Raw genomic sequence first — 23,403 nt, 5'->3', positions numbered from 1 at the left:
TGGAAGCAATACATGATTGACTGTATCAGACTCTTATGTAAACTGGAACACTGACAAGCCAGCAAGGCCCCGATCGTGTGTCTGATCGTTTACCCATCCCCTTCTATTTGTAGTAAGATTAGACTCTGAATTCAAAGATAATGTCCAAAAACCAAAGTGTGGACAGACAGATCGAGACACATAGAGTCAAAAAAAAGAAACAGAAAGATGAACAGAGAGACGGACAGATGGACACCAATAGGGCACCTGCATCTCAAATGCGAGGCCCTAATAGATAAGTAGAAAAAATATAGGAAACTAATGAAAAACTTCAAGTTATTTACGGTACTAATGAAACTGTCATGCTAGTCTATACCAATTTTCTTGCTTATGAAATATCTGTATTAAAGATATGTTTTAATCTTTCTGAAGATTTCTACATCATCAACTTTAATAAAAAAAATAAGGCAAAAGTTTGACTTCCTGTTTCCAAGAGTTGGGAGATCTTGTTGCTGCTTCTTTACAAATATTGTCAGCTTTATGAGACAGTAATGATCAACGGATCCAATCATGATCCATCAACCACTGAAGTAAAAAAGTAATGTGAGCTTCACGGAGAGTAACATCCAGCAAGTCAACGAACGCCGTACACATATACTATAGTACATGGTGAATAAGAGGGGTTAAGACTGGCTACTTGACACTTATTTGTATATAATGCGGATTTTCCTATTTTTGGTATCCTTACTCAATCTTAAGTGACAATGACTGAATGATTCCGGATAATGATGGTCACGTACACACAACCACAGCTACATTACAAACTTATCTCCAATACAAACCTAATTACTACATATATGTGGAACATTTTATTTGGTGCACCTACCTTTGATTTTGTGCTAATATTCAGGTTAGGTAGAATCTGATGAATGTGATGAGGAATTTACTACAGAAATCTGGAGGTGAACAAGTTTACTGTAAACATTTCCAGACTTTCATTCATAAAGCTTACAATGATCAAGATAAATGAATCATCTGGAATGTATGTAATGTAGACTTGAAACAAACCTTTATACATATAGCCTACAAGACAGCCGGTTGTATTCTTCTTGTAGTCATAATTTCTGTGCAATAAACATCTCGACCTATCCATTAAGTGAATTCTAATATAAACAATATTGTATCTCTCCCTTGTAGCACTTTGTCCAGTGCTCATTCAAATTTAAAAAAATCCTTATGGGAATCAAAGACATCAATTCTTTCTTTTACTTCATAAACAGTTTCCGAAGCAGCAATATTTTAATTACAAAATAATAAGTCTAAGTACCAAACAAAACCAAGATTAGAACAATTCAAACTTTACAAGTAAATAAAGTGTAAGAATTACAGAGAAGAGAGTAATGGTGGTACAAATAGCTGTAGACATTGGCTTTCTGTTGTAACATTATGATGTAGATTGCTTCAGAAGTAGGCTAGCCTTTTAACTTGAGGATTTGTAGCAGACAGGATAGACTATAACACTCTTCCATGCCCAGGGGTGTAGGATATGGATATTCAAACTGGGTGAAACCAGATGCTTGTCGAAGGTTTTGCACAAAGCTGAAAATCCTGAGGGTGGAATTTCCCTATTCTATACCCCTGGACATCTCTTATTCCAATCACCAGGATTAGCTCATAAACCACAAAAAGGCCACCGGAATATTCCTGATTTCGTGACGTCACGCTATTGTGATGTCATGGACATGAAATGGGGCGTAAGATAGACATTTCTTGCACTCATTTCTTGCCCTGAACATTTCTATAATTAACACACAGCATTTGTAGTAGACAGGTATAAACAGTAGTTACCTATACATCTTGAGGGTATGAGGACAGGTATAAACAGTGGCTATCCTGTACAACTTGAGGACTTGTAGACAGCTAAAGAGAGTAGCTAATATGTACAGTATAACTTGAGGACTTGTAGACAGCTAAAGAGAGTAGCTAATATGTACGGTATAACTTCAGGACTTTTAGACAGATACATAACTTGAGGATTTGTAGACAGGTAAAGAGACTTTTAATAGAGTAGCTCATATGTATAGCTTGAGGATTTGTAGACAGCTACATAACTAGACAGCTACACTGTATAGAAAGTGACTATTCTGTATAACCTGATGATTTGTAGGTAGCTTTATTATACCTCTACTGAGTTTTCCCTATATAAAAATAATACGATATAATATCCTATTTCCCTTAAGTCACTTAAATCTCTCCATCTGAGAGCTACTCCCTCCCCAAATTAGGACTACTCCCTGCAAAAAAGGGCTACTCCATCATGAATATTTGTAGGCAGAGCTTATAAGATTTCAACCAATGAAAACATTGGTAGGCCGAGCCTTCTCCGTAACGCTCATGATGTCACATTTTCAGAACCAAATGACAACAGCGAAAAATGGTCACCAATGAAGGCCGTTTTGTTGTTGTAAAGAGGAGTTACAGCAGATTTTGGACGCTAAACGTAGTTTAAATTCAAAAGCTGTTATAAAGACTGCAGTGAATTCACTTTTAACTTATTTAACATAACGGAATGCCGGAAGCGTCGACAATAAGGGTCAAGCAAGTTCAGAGGAGGTGAACGTGTGTCCACACAAGTTTTATGCAGAACTTAAAAAAGTGGATGGGACTAGATATGGTAGGAAAACAATGGTGACTATGAGATACAGTCTATAAAAACACTTATTGAATGCTAGAAATGAAGATATCATCAAGGACGATGCATACAGCACTTTCAATTGTATTTTTTTCTTTGAAATTGTAAAAGGAAATGAATAAATGAATTCATTTGTTAAATTGTCTTTAACAATTTGTTTCGTTATAATAAAACAGTTATAGAATGGGTAATTGGAGAAATAGCACATTTATGGTCACCCTTGGTGAAAAACTATTCTCCTCGACGGCTTTGCCGCCTCGGGAAATAGTTTTTCGCCGAGGTTGACCATAAATGTGCTATTTCCCTCATACCCATTCTATAACTGTATAATAGACAGTGACTATTCTGTATATCCTGATGATTTGTAGGTAGCTATAGACGGTGAGTATTCTGTATAACCTGAGGATTTGTAAGTAGCTGTAGACAGTGAGTATTCTGTATAACCTGAGGATTCGTAAGTAGCTATAGACAGTGACTATTCTGTATAACCTGATGATTTGTAGGTAGCTTTTCTGTATAACCTGATGATTTGTAGGTAGCTTTTCTGTATAACCTGATGATTTGTAGGTAGCTATAGACAGTGGGGATTCTGTATAACCTGATGATTTGTAGGTAGCTTTTCTGTATAACCTGATGATTTGTAGGTAGCTTTTCTGTATAACCTGATGATTTGTAGGTAGCTCTAGACTGTGCCTATTCTGTATAACCTGATGATTTGTAGGTAACTATAGACAGTGACTATTCTCTATAACCTGAGGATTTGTAGGTAGCTATAGACAGTGACTATTCTGTATAAGACAGTGACTATTCTGTATATCCTGATGATTTGTAGGTAGCTATAGACGGGGAGTATTCTGTATAACCTGAGGATTTGTAAGTAGCTATAGACAGTGACTATTCTGTATAACCTGAGGATTTGTAGGGAACTATAGACAGTGACTATTCTGTATAACCTGGGGATTCTGTAGGTAACTATAGACAGTGACTATTCTGCATAACCTGAGGATTTGTAGGTAGCTATAGACGGTAAGTATTCTGTATAACCTGATGATTTGTAGGTAGCTTTTCTGTATAACCTGATGATTTGTAGGTAGCTTTTCTGTATAACCTGATGATTTGTAGGTAGCTTTTCTGTATAACCTGATGATTTGTAGGTAGCTTTTCTGTATAACCTGATGATTTGTAGGTAGCTTTTCTGTATAACCTGATGATTTGTAGGTAGCTTTTCTGTATAACCTGATGATTTGTAGGTAGCTATAGACGGTGAGCATTCTGTATAACCTGAGGATTTGTAAGTAGCTGTAGACAGTGAGTATTCTGTATAACCTGAGGATGTGTAGGTAACTATAGACAGTGACTATTCTGTATAACCTGATGATTTGTAAGTGGCTATTCTGTATAACCTGATGATTTGTAGGTAGCTCTAGACTGTGCCTATTCTGTATAACCTGATGATTTGTAGGTAGCTTTTCTGTATAACCTGATGATTTGTAGGTAGCTATAGACAGTGGGGATTCTGTATAACCTGATGATTTGTAGGTAGCTATAGACAGTGACTATTCTGTATAACCTGAGGATTTGTAGGGAACTATAGACAGTGACTATTCTGTATAACCTGGGGATTCTGTAGGTAACTATAGACAGTGACTATTCTGCATAACCTGAGGATTTGTAGGTAGCTATAGACAGTGACTATTCTGTATAAGACAGTGACTATTCTGTATATCCTGATGATTTGTAGGTAGCTATAGACGGTGACTGTTCTGTATAACCTGAGGATTTGTAGGTAGCTATAGACGGTAAGTATTCTGTATAACCTGATGATTTGTAGGTAGCTTTTCTGTATAACCTGATGATTTGTAGGTAGCTTTTCTGTATAACCTGATGATTTGTAGGTAGCTCTAGACTGTGCCTATTCTGTATAACCTGATGATTTGTAGGTAGGTATAGACAGTGACTATTCTGTATAACCTGATGATTTGTAGGTAGCTATTCTGTATAACCTGATGATTTGTAGGTAGCTATAGACGGTGACTATTCTGTATAACCTGAGGATTTGTAGGTAGCTATAGACAGTGAGTATTCTGTATATCCTGAGGATTTGTAGGTAACTATAGACAGTGACTATTCTGTATAACCTGAGGATTTGTAGGTAGCTATAGACGGTGACTATTCTGTATAACCTGAGGATTTGTAGGTAGCTATAGACAGTGAGTATTCTGTATAACCTGAGGATTTGTAGGTAGCTATAGACAGTGAGTATTCTGTATAACCTGAGGATTTGTAGGTAGCTATAGACAGTGAGTATTCTGTATAACCTGAGGATTTGTAGGTAGCTATAGACAGTGAGTATTCTGTATAACCTGAGGATTTGTAGGTAGCTATAGACAGTGAGTATTCTGTATAACCTGAGGATTTGTAGGTAGCTATAGACAGTGAGTATTCTGTATAACCTGAGGATTTGTAGGTAGCTATAGACAGTGAGTATTCTGTATAACCTGAGGATTTGTAGGTAGCTATAGACAGTGACTATTCTGTATAACCTGAGGATTTGTAGGTAGCTATAGACAGTGAGTATTCTGTATAACCTGAGGATTTGTAGGTAGCTATAGACAGTGACTATTCTGTATAACCTGAGGATTTGTAGGTAGCTATAGACAGTGAGTATTCTGTATAACCTGAGGATTTGTAGGTAGCTATAGACAGTGACTATTCTGTATAACCTGAGGATTTGTAGGTAGCTATAGACAGTGAGTATTCTGTATAACCTGAGGATTTGTAGGTAACTATAGACAGTGACTATTCTGTATAACCTGAGGATTTGTAGGTAGCTATAGACAGTGAGTATTCTGTATAACCTGAGGATTTGTAGGTAACTATAGACAGTGACTATTCTGTATAACCTGAGGATTTGTAGGTAGCTATAGACAGTGAGTATTCTGTATAACCTGAGGATTTGTAGGTAGCTATAGACAGTGACTATTCTGTATAACCTGAGGATTTGTAGGTAGCTATAGACAGTGAGTATTCTGTATAACCTGAGGATTTGTAGGTAGCTATAGACAGTGACTATTCTGTATAACCTGAGGATTTGTAGGTAGCTATAGACAGTGAGTATTCTGTATAACCTGAGGATTTGTAGGTAGCTATAGACAGTGACTATTCTGTATAACCTGAGGATTTGTAGGTAGCTATAGACAGTGAGTATTCTGTATAACCTGAGGATTTGTAGGTAGCTATAGACAGTGACTATTCTGTATAACCTGAGGATTTGTAGGTAGCTATAGACAGTGAGTATTCTGTATAACCTGAGGATTTGTAGGTAGCTATAGACAGTGACTATTCTGTATAACCTGAGGATTTGTAGGTAGCTATAGACAGTGAGTATTCTGTATAACCTGAGGATTTGTAGGTAGCTATAGACAGTGACTATTCTGTATAACCTGAGGATTTGTAGGTAGCTATAGACAGTGACTATTCTGTATAACCTGAGGATTTGTAGGTAGCTATAGACAGTGACTATTCTGTATAACCTGAGGATTTGTAGGTAGCTATAGACAGTGACTATTCTGTATAACCTGAGGATTTGTAGGTAGCTATAGACAGTGACTATTCTGTATAACCTGAGGATTTGTAGGTAGCTATAGACAGTGACTATTCTGTATAACCTGAGGATTTGTAGGTAGCTATAGACAGTGACTATTCTGTATAACCTGAGGATTTGTAGGTAGCTATAGACAGTGACTATTCTGTATAACCTGAGGATTTGTAGGTAGCTATAGACAGTGACTATTCTGTATAACCTGAGGATTTGTAGGTAGCTATAGACAGTGACTATTCTGTATAACCTGAGGATTTGTAGGTAGCTATAGACAGTGACTATTCTGTATAACCTGAGGATTTGTAGGTAGCTATAGACAGTGACTATTCTGTATAACCTGAGGATTTGTAGGTAGCTATAGACAGTGAGTATTCTGTATAACCTGAGGATTTGTAGGTAGCTATAGACAGTGACTATTCTGTATAACCTGAGGATTTGTAGGTAGCTATAGACAGTGAGTATTCTGTATAACCTGAGGATTTGTAGGTAGCTATAGACAGTGACTATTCTGTATAACCTGAGGATTTGTAGGTAGCTATAGACAGTGACTATTCTGTATAACCTGAGGATTTGTAGGTAGCTATAGACAGTGAGTATTCTGTATAACCTGAGGATTCGTAAGTAGCTATAGACAGTGACTATTCTGTATAACCTGAGGATTTGTAGGTAGCTATAGACAGTGAGTATTCTGTATAACATGAGGATTTGTAGGTAGCTATAGACAGTGAGCATTCTGTATAACCTGAGGATTTGTAGGTAGTTATAGACAGTGACTATTCTGTATAACCTGAGGATTCGTAAGTAGCTATAGACAGTGAGTATTCTGTATAACCTGAGGATTCGTAAGTAGCTTTAGACAGTGAGTATTCTGTATAACCTGATGATTTGTAGGTAGCTATAGACAGTGAGTATTCTGTATAACCTGAGGATTCGTAGGTAGCTATAGACAGTGAGTATTCTGTATAACCTGAGGATTTGCAGTTAGCTATAGACAGTGACTATTCTGTATAACCTGAGGATTCGTAAGTAGCTATAGACAGTGACTATTCTGTATAACCTGATGATTTGTAGGTAACTATAGACAGTGACTATTCTGTACAACCTGATGATTTGTAGGTAGCTATAGACAGTGAGTATTCTGTATAACCTGAGAATTCGTAAGTAGCTATAGACAGTGAGTATTCTGTATAACCTGAGGATTTGTAGGTAGCTATAGACAGTGACTATTCTGTATAACCTGAGGATTTGTAGGTAGCTATAGACAGTGAGTATTCTGTATAACCTGAGGATTCGTAGGTAGCTATAGACAATGAGTATTCTGTATAACCTGAGGGTTACCTTTACAGACAGTGGCTATCGTTACTGGCCTGTTGAGGATCAAGGTAATTATTGTGTCTGGCTCAATTCCAGACTTTTACTACCAATTAGTACTCCTCTCATTCACCAACACACCAAAGGACAGCAGGTTTAGGTCAGCAAACTTAGATTTCAAGTGATATCATCAAAACAAAAAAATCTGATTTTCAGTAATAAAACTCTACAATATGAGATCATTAAATGAATAATCATGGCCGAGATTTGTGCGGCATTTCAGTCCGACTTGACTGAAAACAATAAAACTGCTTGTCAGAGTATAACCTTCGTGCCAAATGATCACTGGACGAGGAACTATTCCACACGATGTGTCTGAGAGTTGTAAAGATTGGTGGCAATTTGGAAGCTCTCATGGCAATTCCATCTGTTTATTTACCTTGTTTACGGAAATTCTAAGCATTCCTATCAAGCGGACTGTTCGGATAACAAACGTGGCAGCCAAGCATTACATGAGAAAGACTGAGGGTGGCGGAACTGAACTAAAGCATTCTATGGACCATTTCTTCTAATGACTTCTACACAAAGTACTCCATTATCCCTCACAAAATCAACAAACTTCTGGCTTTGTTTTCAGTTCGCTGACAGATCTACACCAAAAAGTAAAATATTTTTGTTATCATCCAAGTGCTCTTTACACCTAACAACAATATCGCATTTTGTTAGGAATGATAATTTATTTTCATTATACCAAGCCTTGAACTTTTGGTTATGTCTTTTCATTGTGTCAGAATTAAAAAGAATACTACATTTATTGTTAAAAGTGAACTTGCTGATAAGAATATCAATCAGGATAAAATACCGTCAAGGTAAACAATCTTGTGTACAAAAATGTCAATGAACCGTCCATCAATACAGTCAATCTACTACAGGTCAATCCCTCAGAGGTCAACAGCTCACTGGCCAACACTCGATGGCCTGTCTGTCAGGTACTTAGCAGCTACTTAGTATCCTCCTGACAGAAGATTATTAGATGTGTTTCTAAACTACACCCCCTCCATTCTCCACAATCACCATCCCCACAACACCCCAATCATTATCATTGCATTCTTTATGGCCCATAAACACAGAAGAGACTGACATTTGGGTCAATTAAAAGTTATAAACATACCAACCTATCAAGCTTCAAGCCTGTTACGAAATCAGGATGATACACCTTATGCAGTCTCAATCAGAATCGATGATGTATTGATGTTAAGTTAGACACCAGAGTACAATTATCCCACCCCCCTACTCCCCAACCATACAAAGATCAACGATGTGATCAGGCCATCAGTATTCTATCTCCTTATGTATCCTTATATAGCTCTCCATCACCACCAATTACCATACTTAGCTAAATAAGGTGCACTTAACACCTTGTGATTTAGTGGGGATGTATTGACATGCTATCACCAGTAATTATCTCAGGGGTATACAGTCCTATAAAACCAGGGGATTTAGCATAACAGATTTATACTCAACAATGTCAGGAATTTTTATACCTTTGAAATCACCTTAAAGACATGCTACTGCAGCCACATTTCCATGAATACACAGAATCATCTTGTTTCTCGTTACTGAATCATTAAGCATTTAACTAGTTTCAGCTAGCATTCACAGGTCAAATGAATACCAACTGCATACCGGACAAAGGCAAATTCCATAAAGCATCAAGTTGAATTTGTCTGTATCCAGTTTGCACTCATATTGCCTATGAACGCCAAATGGAAGCAGTTCAATACATATATTGACTATTTTTGAAAGATTTGGATATATAAAACTGTGTATATTTTGTGTTTTATTGTTAAATAAAGAGAAAAGACATCTGACTAAGAGGGTCAGTGGTATCCATCGTTACAATTGTGATGCCATCAACAATTGGCCCATGGCATTCATAACTTGTGTGAATGCCATTTGAATATGGTAGCGTTATATAGTGACGATGCCATATAGGGGTTGTTTTAATGGTCTTGTTATAGCTGACATACAGCTAAACATTTAGCGTGTTTGGTACCTGTGAAAGGTCACAGAGGAACCAACAATTGGCTGTAGTAAACTAGCACTTATTTGCATATTTAAAAAAAAGTATTGTTTTCAATGCAATTCTCCTTTGTTTTTTAATGTTAATGAATGGCTACCAGTAATTTCTGTTTCTTTAGATCAGCAGACAGCCAGACTTGTGACTACCATTGTACTGTTTGTGGGTTCATTATAAAATAAACATATATGTGATTTATATTACTAACAAACAAATGGTCATGAAATATTAAGTGTAAGTGTAAATCTTAACAACATGTACTGATGAATTACCTCAAACACATTTGATATGGTGAAATCTTCTGTAGATACACAAGAGTCCCCATCTCCATGGTGATGCTCTCGAGATCGTCGGTCACCAAGGAAACCATCAACAGAGTTACCATCACTTTGATAGTTCTCATCTTCTGTATCTAACTGGTCACCATGGAAACTATAATTCCTCGCTAGCTGGTCACTATGGAAATTAATATCTGTTTCTTGTTGGTTGCCATGGAAATTAGAATCCATGTCTAAATGGTTACCAGAGAAACCATTATCAGTCTCCAATTGAAGATTGACATCAGGTCCAGTCGGACTGTGTTGTGATTGGTCACAACTTTCTCCGTCACCATCCTGTTGTCGTGACGGAGTTTCAGAACTTCCAAGAACATCATCTGTAAACTCATTAACACTTTCACTATTCTCGTGACAACTATCACCGTGGTTACAGAGGATAGCGTCATCAAGGTTAGACAGGTTGCCGTTAGCATGGTAACCACTTTGATCTAGCTGGTCTGTGGAACATTTGGAATCACAACCATCAGAATCACACTCATTTTGATCTTTATCACACAGATCCTGACCATCTAGGCAAACAGAATCGCAGCAGCTGTCGTCAAGGTCATTAGAGTCTAGGTTTATATTTCCATGGAAACGTTTTAAGAGACTATTTCCATCCTCTATACTATCACAAAAGTGGTTGTCACCTTCATTCTGTTCCTCAAGGTCAGAGATATTTATATCGGAAACCAGGTTGTCATTTCCATGATAAAGTTTCAAAAAGGTGCTGCCGCTGCCCTCTCCAGGAATATCACAACTTTTACCGGCTCTGTCTTCTTCCTCATTATTATCAGAAGCCATTTCGAAGGAATTTAAAATTTTCATTCTCTTCTTAAGACACAAAGAAGCGTATTAACTTGCACAGTGTGTGTGTGTGACTTATGGTAGTAAGGGATACTTTAAAGTTTAGTAGTGTTCCACTTGATCTGATGCATCATTAAGAGTGCTCAATTAGTCAGCGTTACACACATCAGGTCCTGGATGAGGCTCCTGTACGTACACCCATATACTGCTGCAGTAGTTACCTGTACACCAGGTAAATAAGTCCCACACAAAGACTCCTCAGCACAGATCATGTAATACACACAGGTATGATATCCACATCATCTGCCTTATTAATCACAGGGTTCTGTCAAATGATGAATCTCCCCTGCAGAAGTAATCTCCTGTCGGAGAAGTTTGAATGCCGATTTGACTCTCCATTCATCACCTCTGCTGAGTGTAACCAGTAATCCCACCGATACCTCGGATGTTGTAGTTCCACACATTCTCCATAGGCCCTGCCAGCCCCACAGACAATCCGCAGTTCAGGTGTAATATGAAAGCAATTTTTTTTCTACTCATAAAAATACCACAACCAGCCGACTTGGGATCATTCATGAAGAGTTAGACCGGCAAGAAATGGCTAACATGTAATAAATTATCCATCTGGTACAATTTCCACAAACAATTGATTCCTGTTCACATGTTCACTACAGTAACATAGATGAGCTTTTTACCTGCCCGACAGCTGTTGTAACGCCAGCCTAGATCTCTAGCTCAGTGTGTTGATGTTTTTGTATTTATATCCCTAATGCAGAAGAACATGTCAAAAATGCATTTACATAGCAATGTTAATCCAAAATAAACAAACGCTGGACGGTGACGGATTATCCATTCCAGACAATGATTGCATTAATGGAACCAATCAGATAATTTTTTCAACATCCCGTGAAGAGAAAAGGTGAGTCACTGATTGACAGCTGTAATTGAGTGATGGTTGGTACTGGTATATGGGACGGTCACACGGTATCAACAGAGGATATCTAGGGCGGGTGGAGTATAGTACATCTGTACATATAAACAATGCTGTCACACAAGTTAACAGTGTGTTTCACAGTTGGTACATAAGTTATGAATAATGTAATATTTATCACAGGTCAGTAGGGTCTACCCCAATAAGGCTATTACAGATATAATTACACCACATCCGTTGTGTTGGACGAGACACAGATTTAATCAAACTGATAGCAACCTCATGAATACTGTCCACATCCTTTGTATTCATCCAAGGACTGTCCAATACAGTGACAAAATAATCCAATTCCTTTTTATGGCTGACCAACTCACTAATGAGATTTTTCTTCTTTTTGTACTCCTTATTAATTATTGCACGGCAGAATGGAATCCTGTGGGTATATTTTCCACTCCATGATAATAATAAAAGTTAGTCAGTAGGTAAAAGTTTTGAGCAAAATGATAAAAAAAATTTAATGTTGGTGCATCAACGCTGTGTTTCTTTTTATGTTGATGGAAGGTGTTTTTTTTTTTATGAATCTGAATAGTTTATATTTGGATCCAGTTCTAAGTCCAGTGTCAACATTTGTAAAGGGCTAGACCTCTACTGCTGGAAAACAAACACTTAATGTTTTAATCACGAACACTTTGTTAGGAATACCTCTAAGTCTTGTTGGTCCAGAATGCAAACAATCGGGATTATAATCGCCGGGTGGACGCTGGCCAATCTTAGACAACAATTTTATCCACTACTGTGTAGTGGAGAATCTTACAACTTGTCACGTTGGCCGTAAATCCCGCGAAATCACATGTATATCAATCTCAAGTGCATGTTGTGATTAACAATTACTGGTAATGGCACTCATGCAGGGCCCGAAACACTCACAGCAGCTTCACGAATATCTGAGTCCACGATAAGTGTACTCCCAAGGTATATATCCTGTGTAGATGGCATTGATTTGTACAGATGTACACTAATTAGTGGTTCCCCAAGGCTAAGCACACCAAAAGGGTAGCAGACACTCTACCGATTGTCCTAAGGTGTCCTAAGGTGGAACTCCTCCTAATGTTGTCACAATCAGGGTATAGTCCTCCCCAAAAATCAAGTGGGAGTGCTAGGCCCTATGTTGTCCCTGTAGGGACACACACACACTGGGGCTTGTTGTCTCAGAGGTGTGCTGATCTGGCACTACCTATATTTACAGTACTGTCAACAATTAAGCATAATGTTCCAGAAGGTCAATATCAGTAAACCATTTTGTAATCCTTCCTTCCTGCTTTTATAGTGTTTTTTTCAGTACTACCAACAGTCCGGTGTCATCTGCTCTAGAACTAGGTAATTAAGTCAACAGTGAACTTCCTGTAGGCCAGATAAGGGACCACTTCGTTCTGGGAAGATTTGACAGATAAGGACCCACTTGAATTTCTATAGATATTAAATTACTTCTCTTCTTACCAAATTATGGTAAATAATCAAAATGTTGAATTTATCTTCTTTATAACAAGATGATTGCCACAAGGTTACACCTTTACTTTCAGAAAAGCGGGTTTTTTTCTGACAGCACTGCGTTACATATAATATTCCTGTATATAATGATTTCATTCGACACACAAATATCTACCTAAACTTTGATGAATCAAAAATTCATGTAGCGTTAAATTACCATTTAAAAGTTGTGCCAAGGTTTACACTAAATAGAGAAACCGGTCTCCTCAGCCTACTTTTTATGTGAAGTATCAGGTACCCCGTTAAACACCATAAACGACCCTACATGTCCAGTCATCCAGAGTTTAAATAAACATCTAGCCTACATTCATACACAGGTTAACACTTTTAACAGTTAGAAGTGCTGAAGGGATTTTTCTTGATTCCATTTGAAGTTCCTTATCAACTTGTACCTAGCAATACCATACAGATACAAGCAGAATGGTCACAGTCGATGGAATTAACTCTCACATATTGACCTAAAGTGATATTATATCTATAAATGCTCAATTTCTTTATATAAAAGCTGAATTTTACATTACTAATGAAATTATTAAACTCTGAATAGAGAACTTTTGTATCCTGATAAGATCAAAGCTAACTCTGAAACCACGCACTTGATCAATTATATTGAGATATGAGACGTCCGAATCTACACAGAGGTCTTGTTTATATTTACCTGGCGGTTCAAAGTAAAGGTGGCTTGTGTACAATTATAACTCTCTGGTAATTCTGAGTTTAAAAAAATGGCACAATAGGTTCTTTGCTACTAAGTAACCTAATCAGCAAGATATATCACTTAAAAGCCACCAAACCAATCAGCTATCCAATCTTAAGTTCTAGCCCAGCAGATGTTTGACTGTATAATCCCCATGTTGATAAACAGCTTTATCAAGGCACTTTCATACAGATATGTATAGTTATAAACTGAAGTTAAAGCTTTTCATCTGATGGTATTCTTTAGATTGGAAGATAATTCAGAGATAGTAGATCTGTCAGTAGTCTTTAGCTTTGAGGTTAATCCACTGAGAAATGAACTTATTTCGACTAAATCCTGAAATTAATCCCTGGAGTCATACTGCATATAATAACTCGTTAATTCCACCAAAGGACAGTGAAGTCTGACGTTAACAATTTCCAGTCAAGTGGCCCAATCCATGGTCATTAGAATTCAATCCAGAGTCATTAGAATGAAGTGCCAGCTAAGGTCACTTCTGACCAATGATGGGGTATTGTCCAAAAGTGTGACCCTGCGTGCCTAAAGCTGACCAATGATCAGATGTTGTCCTATAGTGTCACTCAAGCGTCAACTTTCATCTAAAGCTGACCTAACTTTCATCTAAAGCTGACCTATGACAGGATGTTCTCCAATATTGTCACCCCGCATGCCTAAAGCTGACCAATGATCAGATGTTGTCCTATAGTGTCACCCAAGCGTCAACTTTGATCTAAAGCTGACCTATGACAGGAAGTTGTCCAGTATTGTCACCCCGCGTGCCTACAAAGCTGACCAATGATCAGATGTCCTATAGTGTCACCCTAGTGTCCTCTTTTATCTTTAGCTGACCAATGATCAGATGTTGCTCAATAAGGTCATCCAAGTTTCCACGTGTAGCCAATGCCTAGGCACAATACATACTAATATCAGACAATGGCGGTCAGTAGGCAGATGGTCACTTCAGTGTAAGATAGGTATTGATCTGTGTAACAGGTGTTGTACCAATTGTCAGTTTGCAATTATCCGATCAAAGACAGTTCAACATTATAGAATTCAAATAAAGTCGGTTGTAAATGTTATTTCACAATCTTCTCCAATATCCATTATAAGTGTTATTGCTGGTTTTGTGTAGTAAAACATCCATTACATACATATACTGCTCACAGCGATGTCAATCTCCTTAGATGTTGTTTGATGTGTTGCCACACAATGACATGGGTTCTTTATCTATCACAACAATGACCACTGGTCAATAGCTAATCAAGATTTGGATTAGAGTGGTCAATGAATTCCCAGGCACACACTCAGCAGGACATTTTAGTCGAGTACATGGACACGTCCTGTGTATGAACGGCTCAACACCTGGTAATTATTTGTAATCACGTCTATGACAGTCTAAAGGTGTGGGCTGCTGGACTTTTAACACTATATGTATGTATTAACGGGTAGTTTTGAAAGTATCTGTGCTGTGGCTGATCCTACCAGCCCCAAGAATCCAGTTTCGTCCTTACTTGCTACAGGTGTTGTAAGTTCCTAGACACCAGTGATGTCATTAGTATTACACCTGCTTACATGGGCAGCGCACTATCCACAACTGAAATGTCACCTTGACTTTTACAAAAATCTACATGTCCTATTATTATTAGTTAATATCCAGTAAGTTTTACAGCTGCTGAAACCCTGCTCATTTATTGGCTGCCATTCCCACTCTCTCTAGGTCCCACTTTGATGCTCCTCTATTTAGCACCTAATAAAACACAACACCTGCCCGCTATGAACTTCACACACACAGGAGAAAGGTACACAAGTATTGATCCTGTATTGATATTTATAGATGTTAAACTTTAATTGCGTAAGTCTCCTTATCGTCTCATCACTTTGTAGCCGAAGTTGTATCTGTTAATCCTGGTTAACTTCATCAGCATCTAAGTGTGCATGGTGTTGTACAATCTTAATTAAAACTAGAACAGATATGTCAACAGCGTTCGTACAAATTGTTTATTTATAGTCAAACATCAACACTGAGTATACACAGCCAGGTAGGTGATGAAGATAAGAGATGGCGGATGTGATCACCCTGACGAGGGCTTGTCCAGATAGGTGTAGGACGGTCTATAGAAAGTATAATTACAACCTGGGATAAACACACAATCTACCCATCAATTTTGTCCAGCAAAATCACATATAGGTAGCCTGTACAAGTTGGAAATGTTTTGTCCTGCAAAACACATTTCACAAAAGTCAAAGGTTCATAGGGTTCAATCAATTGATACTAGCGAACTCAGGATTCTGAGGAGAAAAAATATAGCCCACAAAAACCGTCCGTAGCACTTTGTTACCGTAGATGACAGCATCATTCCAAGATAGATACAGCCGTCCCGTTGTGTAGCACTATTTCCATTACAGGGTTGTTGACGAAGTTTTACAGCACTTTATTGTCATTTAAATGTACAACAACATGACTTGACTGGAATCAATTTGCTTACGATCTGATAGCACTTAAATGTTTTCTTTCTTCATCAATTCTGCCTCTGACATGACACTGCGTTGTAGATTTCTAACCTATTTATAACCACAACTCTCAAGTCCTTTGTATACAACATGAAAGGAAGAGCAGTATACATAAATATATGAACAAAAAATCAACAGTCTCCTCCGAGGAAGATCCTCTCAAACTTCTCCTCCAGTGAAGATGAATAGATAACAGTGACCTCTTGCACATAAATATAAAAGTCTCCTCCTCCGTTAAATAATAATAAACACCATGTTTAGTAAAATCCATCAAGTGTGAACATTTCGCCTCATTTCTTCCTTTTTCACATTTTCAGACGTCTGGTACATCCGAACACTGTCAAATAGACAAGTTTCAATTTACAACCGGTTTTTCTCAAAGTTTGAGTTAAGAGTGACGTTTCTACTCACACATGCCTCATGATGCGCATTCACATGACCGGCCTAAAAAAACGTGGAATACGGGAACATCTTGGTAACAAAGTTCAATTCATATGCATCAACAGTATCAGGTGGTGTTATAATAAGCTGGTCGGGGTTTCCAACAAGTTAGAATGATGCATACACAAAATCTACTCTAGCTTAGCGTCTCGAGACATCCCTCTGTCAGTCGCCTGGGTGTCTCACTGGGGGTGTTAGTCATTAACTTCAGGGTTTGATACCATGCACATCCTCCAAGATAAGCGACAGTCGGGGATAAAAAAGTTTCACTCTTGGATTTATGCACAAAATACTTCACTTATCAATGAAAGCCCTGACGTCATTGAATAATTATATATCTTTTATCTCAAAAATATTTCTTTCTGAATTCCAAAGTGTCCTGCACTGTCAGTATAAAGCTCCTGCTGAGAGATTAGTTCATCTTGGGCTTTTATCAATTCCAAAACTACCCCAACATTCCGCTTTTAAGAATTATTATAGAAGCAGGCCAATTTTACCTTTCTTTACATGGTAATTATATCGTAGATAACTATTTCAAAAAACATGTTCAACATTGTGTACCATTTTGTCAGTTATTTTCCAGAGATACAAGATTCCCCTAATTTCCGACCCACACAGTAGCTTACATCCTGGGCGTCGCTCTGCGGCCTGTCCCTGCCACAGCGTAAGTGTTTTCAATTACTCTCTGACTAAAAGAAACCTTTTACCCGGCCAGACAACTTTATGTGAATTTCTGAGGAACGTATCGCTGGGTTTGCAGGAATACCTATTTACAGCTTGCCCTTGTTCCGTTTACTGTTAAAACCACATACAGGTGTAACCAGGAGAACAAGAATCATGCTCCGAAAATTGTCTGTATCTTTTTTTTCTGAGTATTTTTTAACTTATTCCATCTAGTAATGGTAAGACCCCTGCAGATGTGTTGTACAATAAGAATGGAAGCGTTAACGATAATTAGATTGTACAGATGATTGGTACAGAGGCTGGGGAACTCTGTGCCGGAAAAAATCTCAAGCTTGTATCTTTATCTTTTCTCTCCCGATAACCAACAGTGAGAAGAAAAGTTGAACCAGTGCTAAGAGACAATGCTGTCCAAGATCTTATCTTATCTAAGTACACAGACCCTTAGACTGTCAAGTCTGTGTCATGTATATAAACATGCTCTAAGCTCCACACAGCTCTTTGCTGATTAAAAAATCATACAGAAAAAAATATCTTCAAATCTTCATCATTGTGAAAATAAGATATTTATTTTCGTACTGCCATTTGGTGAAGCTGTTGGACCTTGAGTTCTTTCTGCCTGGGTGGCCATTTTAACATCCAGTTTGACAACACTTTCACAACATGTATGTATATATACACATACAAATTCTATTCGGTTAAAAAACTGGAAAAAAAGTTGTTGGTGTTTGGACATATGCGATAAATCAAAGCTACCATTGGGATAAACATCTGTTTGAATATCATGTGACTGTGTGATCTATTTATAGTCTGTAGTTCAATAGTAAACAGGAATTAATGTTTTACCCTACAATAGGTGGTGTTTCCCCAAGGCATATCTGGTAAGTCAGAGTTCAGAGAATAATGTGACCAGGTGAGTATAGTCATGCTGAACCATGTCCACGTTATGATATTTCAGTGAGATAATACTTCAACTCATTCACCCGTGAACATTTTATAATGAACTATTCCAACCTTTGAATTGGAAGAGTTCAAGTGTGTCTTCAGGGGTGAATGAGCTAAATGACCCCTTGAGTGGCCTCATCATCTGTGCATGGAGAGCCTTGTCCTAAGACCTTAGCTGTTTCGAAGACTCTAAATCTCCAGTGACTCAATCAATTAACCATATTTGATTCTGATGGCCTTTACTAAATGATAAACCAGTAGACTTTCCTAAGTGTCCGTATAGATGTTGAATTTGCACAGGTGAAACTGGGCCATTTGAAGTATCCACACTTGGCACCTTCTGCTAGAAATGTTTAGGTACAATATACTGCCTGAAAAAACCTTTGGTGGAAATATACACTTCTTCAATCAATAGTGTATAAAATGATGGCCTACACATCACTGTGAATGAAGGGACTGCTAGTACAGATCTATATTTCACCCTCCATTGATCACTTTCAGAAAATAAGCAGAATTCCTAAACCATTTTACATCAGACGTTCGTAATGAGAATAAACTATTCTGACTCAGGTTAGAAATTACCATACCAACACCTCTCTGCAGCTTGATTGGTCAATGTGCTTCTTTAATAATCATATACAGCAGACATAGAATGTTGACTCAGTATAAAATTATTCCAGCAGTAATATACCTAGTAACCCTGCAGATCACCTTGCCAACATGCTATTTTCCCACTTAATTGGGCCTAATTAGCAGCTATTTATGGCTTAAACTCTATCTGTAACCTTGAATGTAGAAAACATATGCTATTCTCAAATTAATATAAGCCAGACTTGTTTAATGCAACATGGAGGATGAAATTGTCATAGGCCATGAACCCCACAGCTGCCTCCTTTTTTAAGTGCCATCCTCACATGGCCTCTATACTTAACGACAATCCCTTTAATGCATTACACTTTTGTAATGCTCCAATCGATACTGCTCCAACATTGACAAAATTCATAAATACGATCAACACATTATTTTTCTGTGTCCTCATTCACTTGGAAAAAGACAGGTCAGAGGAAAGTTTGAAGAAATATTTCTTTAATAGTTGCCAACTTTTTTTTATCTTTCCAAGTGAACTGAAATAAATCCAGATATACTTACTCATATAATGAAACTAGAAAATGTATGTAAAACATACTCTCCCAATTTGATGGAAATGGAGCTTTATGTAGTCTCCACAGGAAGTACCTTCATGTAGAGTGTGATGACTATCAGACTTCGATATCACAGAAACGGAGCTAAATGCAAAGTGACACCAAATTCAATGAAGCGGAAAATATATGTTACAGTGACCTACAGATCACATGATGGTGAAGCAGTCTTGAAGATATTGTTTGTGATGGTAGGACTGGTGAGTATCATAGAAATGGAGCTATACGAAGTCTATTCAAAGACAGAGAAGCAGAAAATTATAGGTCACATGATGGTAAATTACTCCTTAAGATGTCGTTCGTGATGGTAAGAAAAACTAGAAAATGTCTGCGAGACATAAATGCCCCCCGCTCATGGATGGGATGGGATGGGACGGGGAAGGGACGGAGATGGGCAACACTATATGCCCCCCCCCCTCCCCCCCATTTTATGGCGGGGCATAATAACTGTGATACTTCTAGTATCAGTATTAGTTTGACCATGATACTAAAGGAAAAGGCAAACACGTAATGCCCCTACACTACTGTGTTGGAGGGCATCACATATCTATAGTCCTGTACTTCAATTCAGATTTTGTGAAGCATATTAAATTACAGCCGAGACAATGGCTTTGATTGTCTATCTTTGACAATGCAATCAATGTGCTACTTATTGAATAAAGCTTGGTGTAACTGAATTAGAGTTATAATATCATCCATAAACCGCCAATGCTATCAACCACAGGTCCCACAACAAGTTACAGGCCATTGATGATAGAACCACATCACTGTTGGTAGAGGAACTAAAGGGTAGATTAACCTCAGTTTCAATATACAGTGTATTTTAATACTGTTTAACAGGATCTCACAATTGTTTTTCATTCCAAGCTTAAGAAGTGTATAGTGGTTTATTACGGTTATTAATTATTTTTACCGGATGGAATGGTTGGTCAGACTTTAACATTTATTAAGTACAGAGTGGATGTTTGACCCCAGGTGAAATGTTTAGGACTTCAATAAAGTGCCTCTATAAAACATCGACCAGACACACATTACCCACTTCTTGTTATAAACAGGAACAATACAGCCATATCGCTCACGTAAACAAATCAATACCACCCAGAACTCTGTACTCTTACCTATCCCCTCCCTAACACCCAGAACTCAGTACTCTTAGCTATCCCTTCCCTAACCCCCAGAACTCAGTACTCTTAGCTATCCCTTCCCTAACCCCCAGAACTCAGTACTCTTAGCTATCCCTTCCCTAACCCCCAGAACTCAGTACTCTTAGCTATCCCCTCCCTACCACCCAGAACTCAGTACTCTAAGCTATCCATTCCCTACCACATCGACCAGACACACATTACCCACTTCTTGTTATAAACAGGAACAATACAGCCATCTCGCTCACGTAAACAAATCAATACCACCCAGACCTCTGTACTCTTACCTATCCCCTCCCTAACCCCCAGAACTCAGTACTCTTAGCTATCCCTTCCCTAACCCCCAGAACTCAGTACTCTTAGCTATCCCTTCCCTAACACCCAGAACTCAGTACTCTTAGCTATCCCTTCCCTATCACCCAGAACTCAGTACTCTTAGCTATCCCTTCCCTAACTCCCAGAACTCAGTACTCTTATCTATCCCCTCCCTAACCCCCAGAACTCAGTACTCTTATCTATCCCCTCCCTAACCCCCAGAACTCAGTACTCTTAGCTATCCCTTCCCTACCACCCAGAACTCAGTCCTCTTAGCTATCCCTTCCCTAACACCCAGAACTAAGTACTCTTATCTATCCCCTCCCTAACCCCCAGAACTCAGTACTCTTAGCTATCCCTTCCCTAACACCCAGAACTAAGTACTCTTATCTATCCCCTCCCTAACCCCCAGAACTCAGTACTCTTAGCTATCCCTTCCCTAACACCCAGAACTCAGTACTCTTACCTATCCCCTCCCTACCACCCAGAGCTCTGTACTCTTACCTATCCCCTCCCTAACCCCCAGAACTCAGTACTCTTAGCTATCCCTTCCCTAACACCCAGAACTAAGTACTCTTATCTATCCCCTCCCTAACACCCAGAACTCTGGACTCTTATCTATCCCCTCCCTAACACACAGAACTCTGTACTCTTCCCTATCCCCTCCCTACCACCCAGAGCTCTGTACTCTTACCTATCCCCTCCCTAACCCCTAGAACTCAGTACTCTTAGCTATCCCCTCCCTACCACCCAGAACTCAGTACTCTAAGCTATCCCTTCCCTATCACCCAGAACTCAGTACTCTTAGCTATCCCTTCCCTATCACCCAGAACTCAGTACTCTTAGCTATCCCTTCCCTACCACCCAGAACTCAGTACTCTTAGCTATCCCTTCCCTAACACCCAGAACTCAGTACTCTTATCTATCCCCTCCCTAACACCCAGAACTCTGTACTCTTACCTATCCCCCCCCTACCACCCAGAACTCAGTACTCTTATCTATCCCCTCCCTACCACCCAGAACTCTGTACTCTTAGCTACCCCCTCCCTATCACCCGGAACTCTGTACTCTTAGCTATCCCCTCCCTAACACCCAGCACTCAGTACTCTAAGCTATCCCTTCCCTACCACCCGGAACTCTGTACTCTTACCTATCCCCCCCCTACTACCCAGAACTCAGTACTCTAAGCTATCCCTTCCCTACCACCCAGACCTCTGTACTCTTAGCTATCCCCTCCCTACCACCCAGAACTCTGTACTCTTACCTATCCCCCCCCTACCACCCAGAACTCAGGACTCTAAGCTATCCCTTCCCTACCACCCAGAACTCAGCACTCTTAGCTATCCCCTCCCTAACACACAGAACTCTGTACTCTTACCTATCCCCCCCCTACCCCCCAGAACTCTGTACTCTTACCTATCCCCCCCCTACCACCCAGAACTCAGGACTCTAAGCTATCCCTTCCCTACCACCCAGACCTCTGTACTCTTAGCTATCCCCTCCCTATCACCGAGAACTCTGTACTCTTAGCTATCCTCTCCCTACCACCCAGAACTCAGTAATCTTAGCTATCCCCTCCCTAACACCCAGCACTCAGTACTCTAAGCTATCCCTTCCCTACCCCCCAGAACTCAGTACTCTTAGCTATCCCTTCCCTACCACCCAGAACTCAGCACTCTTAGCTATCCCCTCCCTAACACACAGAACTCTGTACTCTTACCTATCCCCCCCCTACCACCCAGAACTCAGGACTCTAAGCTATCCCTTCCCTACCACCCAGAACTCAGTACTTTTAGCTATCCCCTCCCTATCACCCAGAACTCAGTACTCTTAGTTATCCCCTCCCTAACACCCAGAACTCAGTACTCTTACCTATCCCCTCCCTATCACCCAGAACTCTGTACTCTTACCTATCCCCCCCCTACCACCCAGAACTCAGGACTCTAAGCTATCCCTTCCCTACCACCCGGAACTCAGTACTCTTAGCTATCCCCTCCCTACCACCCAGAACTCAGTACTCTTAGCTATCCCCTCCCTAACATGTGTCTGAGGAAAGTCTTACCTGTATCATGTATGTTTTCTAACTGTCAAATCCCTCTGCACATTTTTCAGAATCTTCACCAGAAACACATACACCATACAAATGTGATTAGACATGCAGTTCCTGTATTTAACACGACCCCCACTACTACTCACAAAGACAACA

At 39.1% G+C, this 23,403-nt stretch overlaps 1 protein-coding gene across 6 annotated transcripts in view; it reads right to left on the bottom strand.

The window, feature by feature from the left end:
• Nucleotides 1–23,403, bottom strand: part of LOC110445681 (death-associated protein kinase 1-like) — a 113,673-nt gene that overhangs the window by 13,179 nt on the left and 77,091 nt on the right. Inside the window, exons 1-2 of one of the 6 annotated variants that reach the window (XM_021490435.1) lie at nt 14,705–16,776; nt 9,936–14,573 (exon numbers count right to left, since the gene is read on the bottom strand). The exons of 4 other annotated variants lie outside the window; for them this stretch is intronic. In XM_021490435.1, the coding sequence (XP_021346110.1) occupies nt 9,936–10,808 (873 nt within the window). In that variant the 5' untranslated portion in view covers nt 10,809–14,573; nt 14,705–16,776. Of the gene's footprint in view, nt 1–9,935; nt 16,777–23,403 lie in introns of those variants that run through there. One more of the 6 variants, XM_021490434.1, reaches the window with a different exon arrangement.

The sequence above is a fragment of the Mizuhopecten yessoensis genome, unplaced genomic scaffold (assembly GCF_002113885.1).
Source record: "Mizuhopecten yessoensis strain PY_sf001 unplaced genomic scaffold, ASM211388v2 scaffold2329, whole genome shotgun sequence".
Taxonomy (NCBI): domain Eukaryota; kingdom Metazoa; phylum Mollusca; class Bivalvia; order Pectinida; family Pectinidae; genus Mizuhopecten; species Mizuhopecten yessoensis.
The sequence above is the reverse complement of the archived record's forward strand: the minus strand, read 5'-3'. Positions and strand labels throughout refer to the sequence as shown.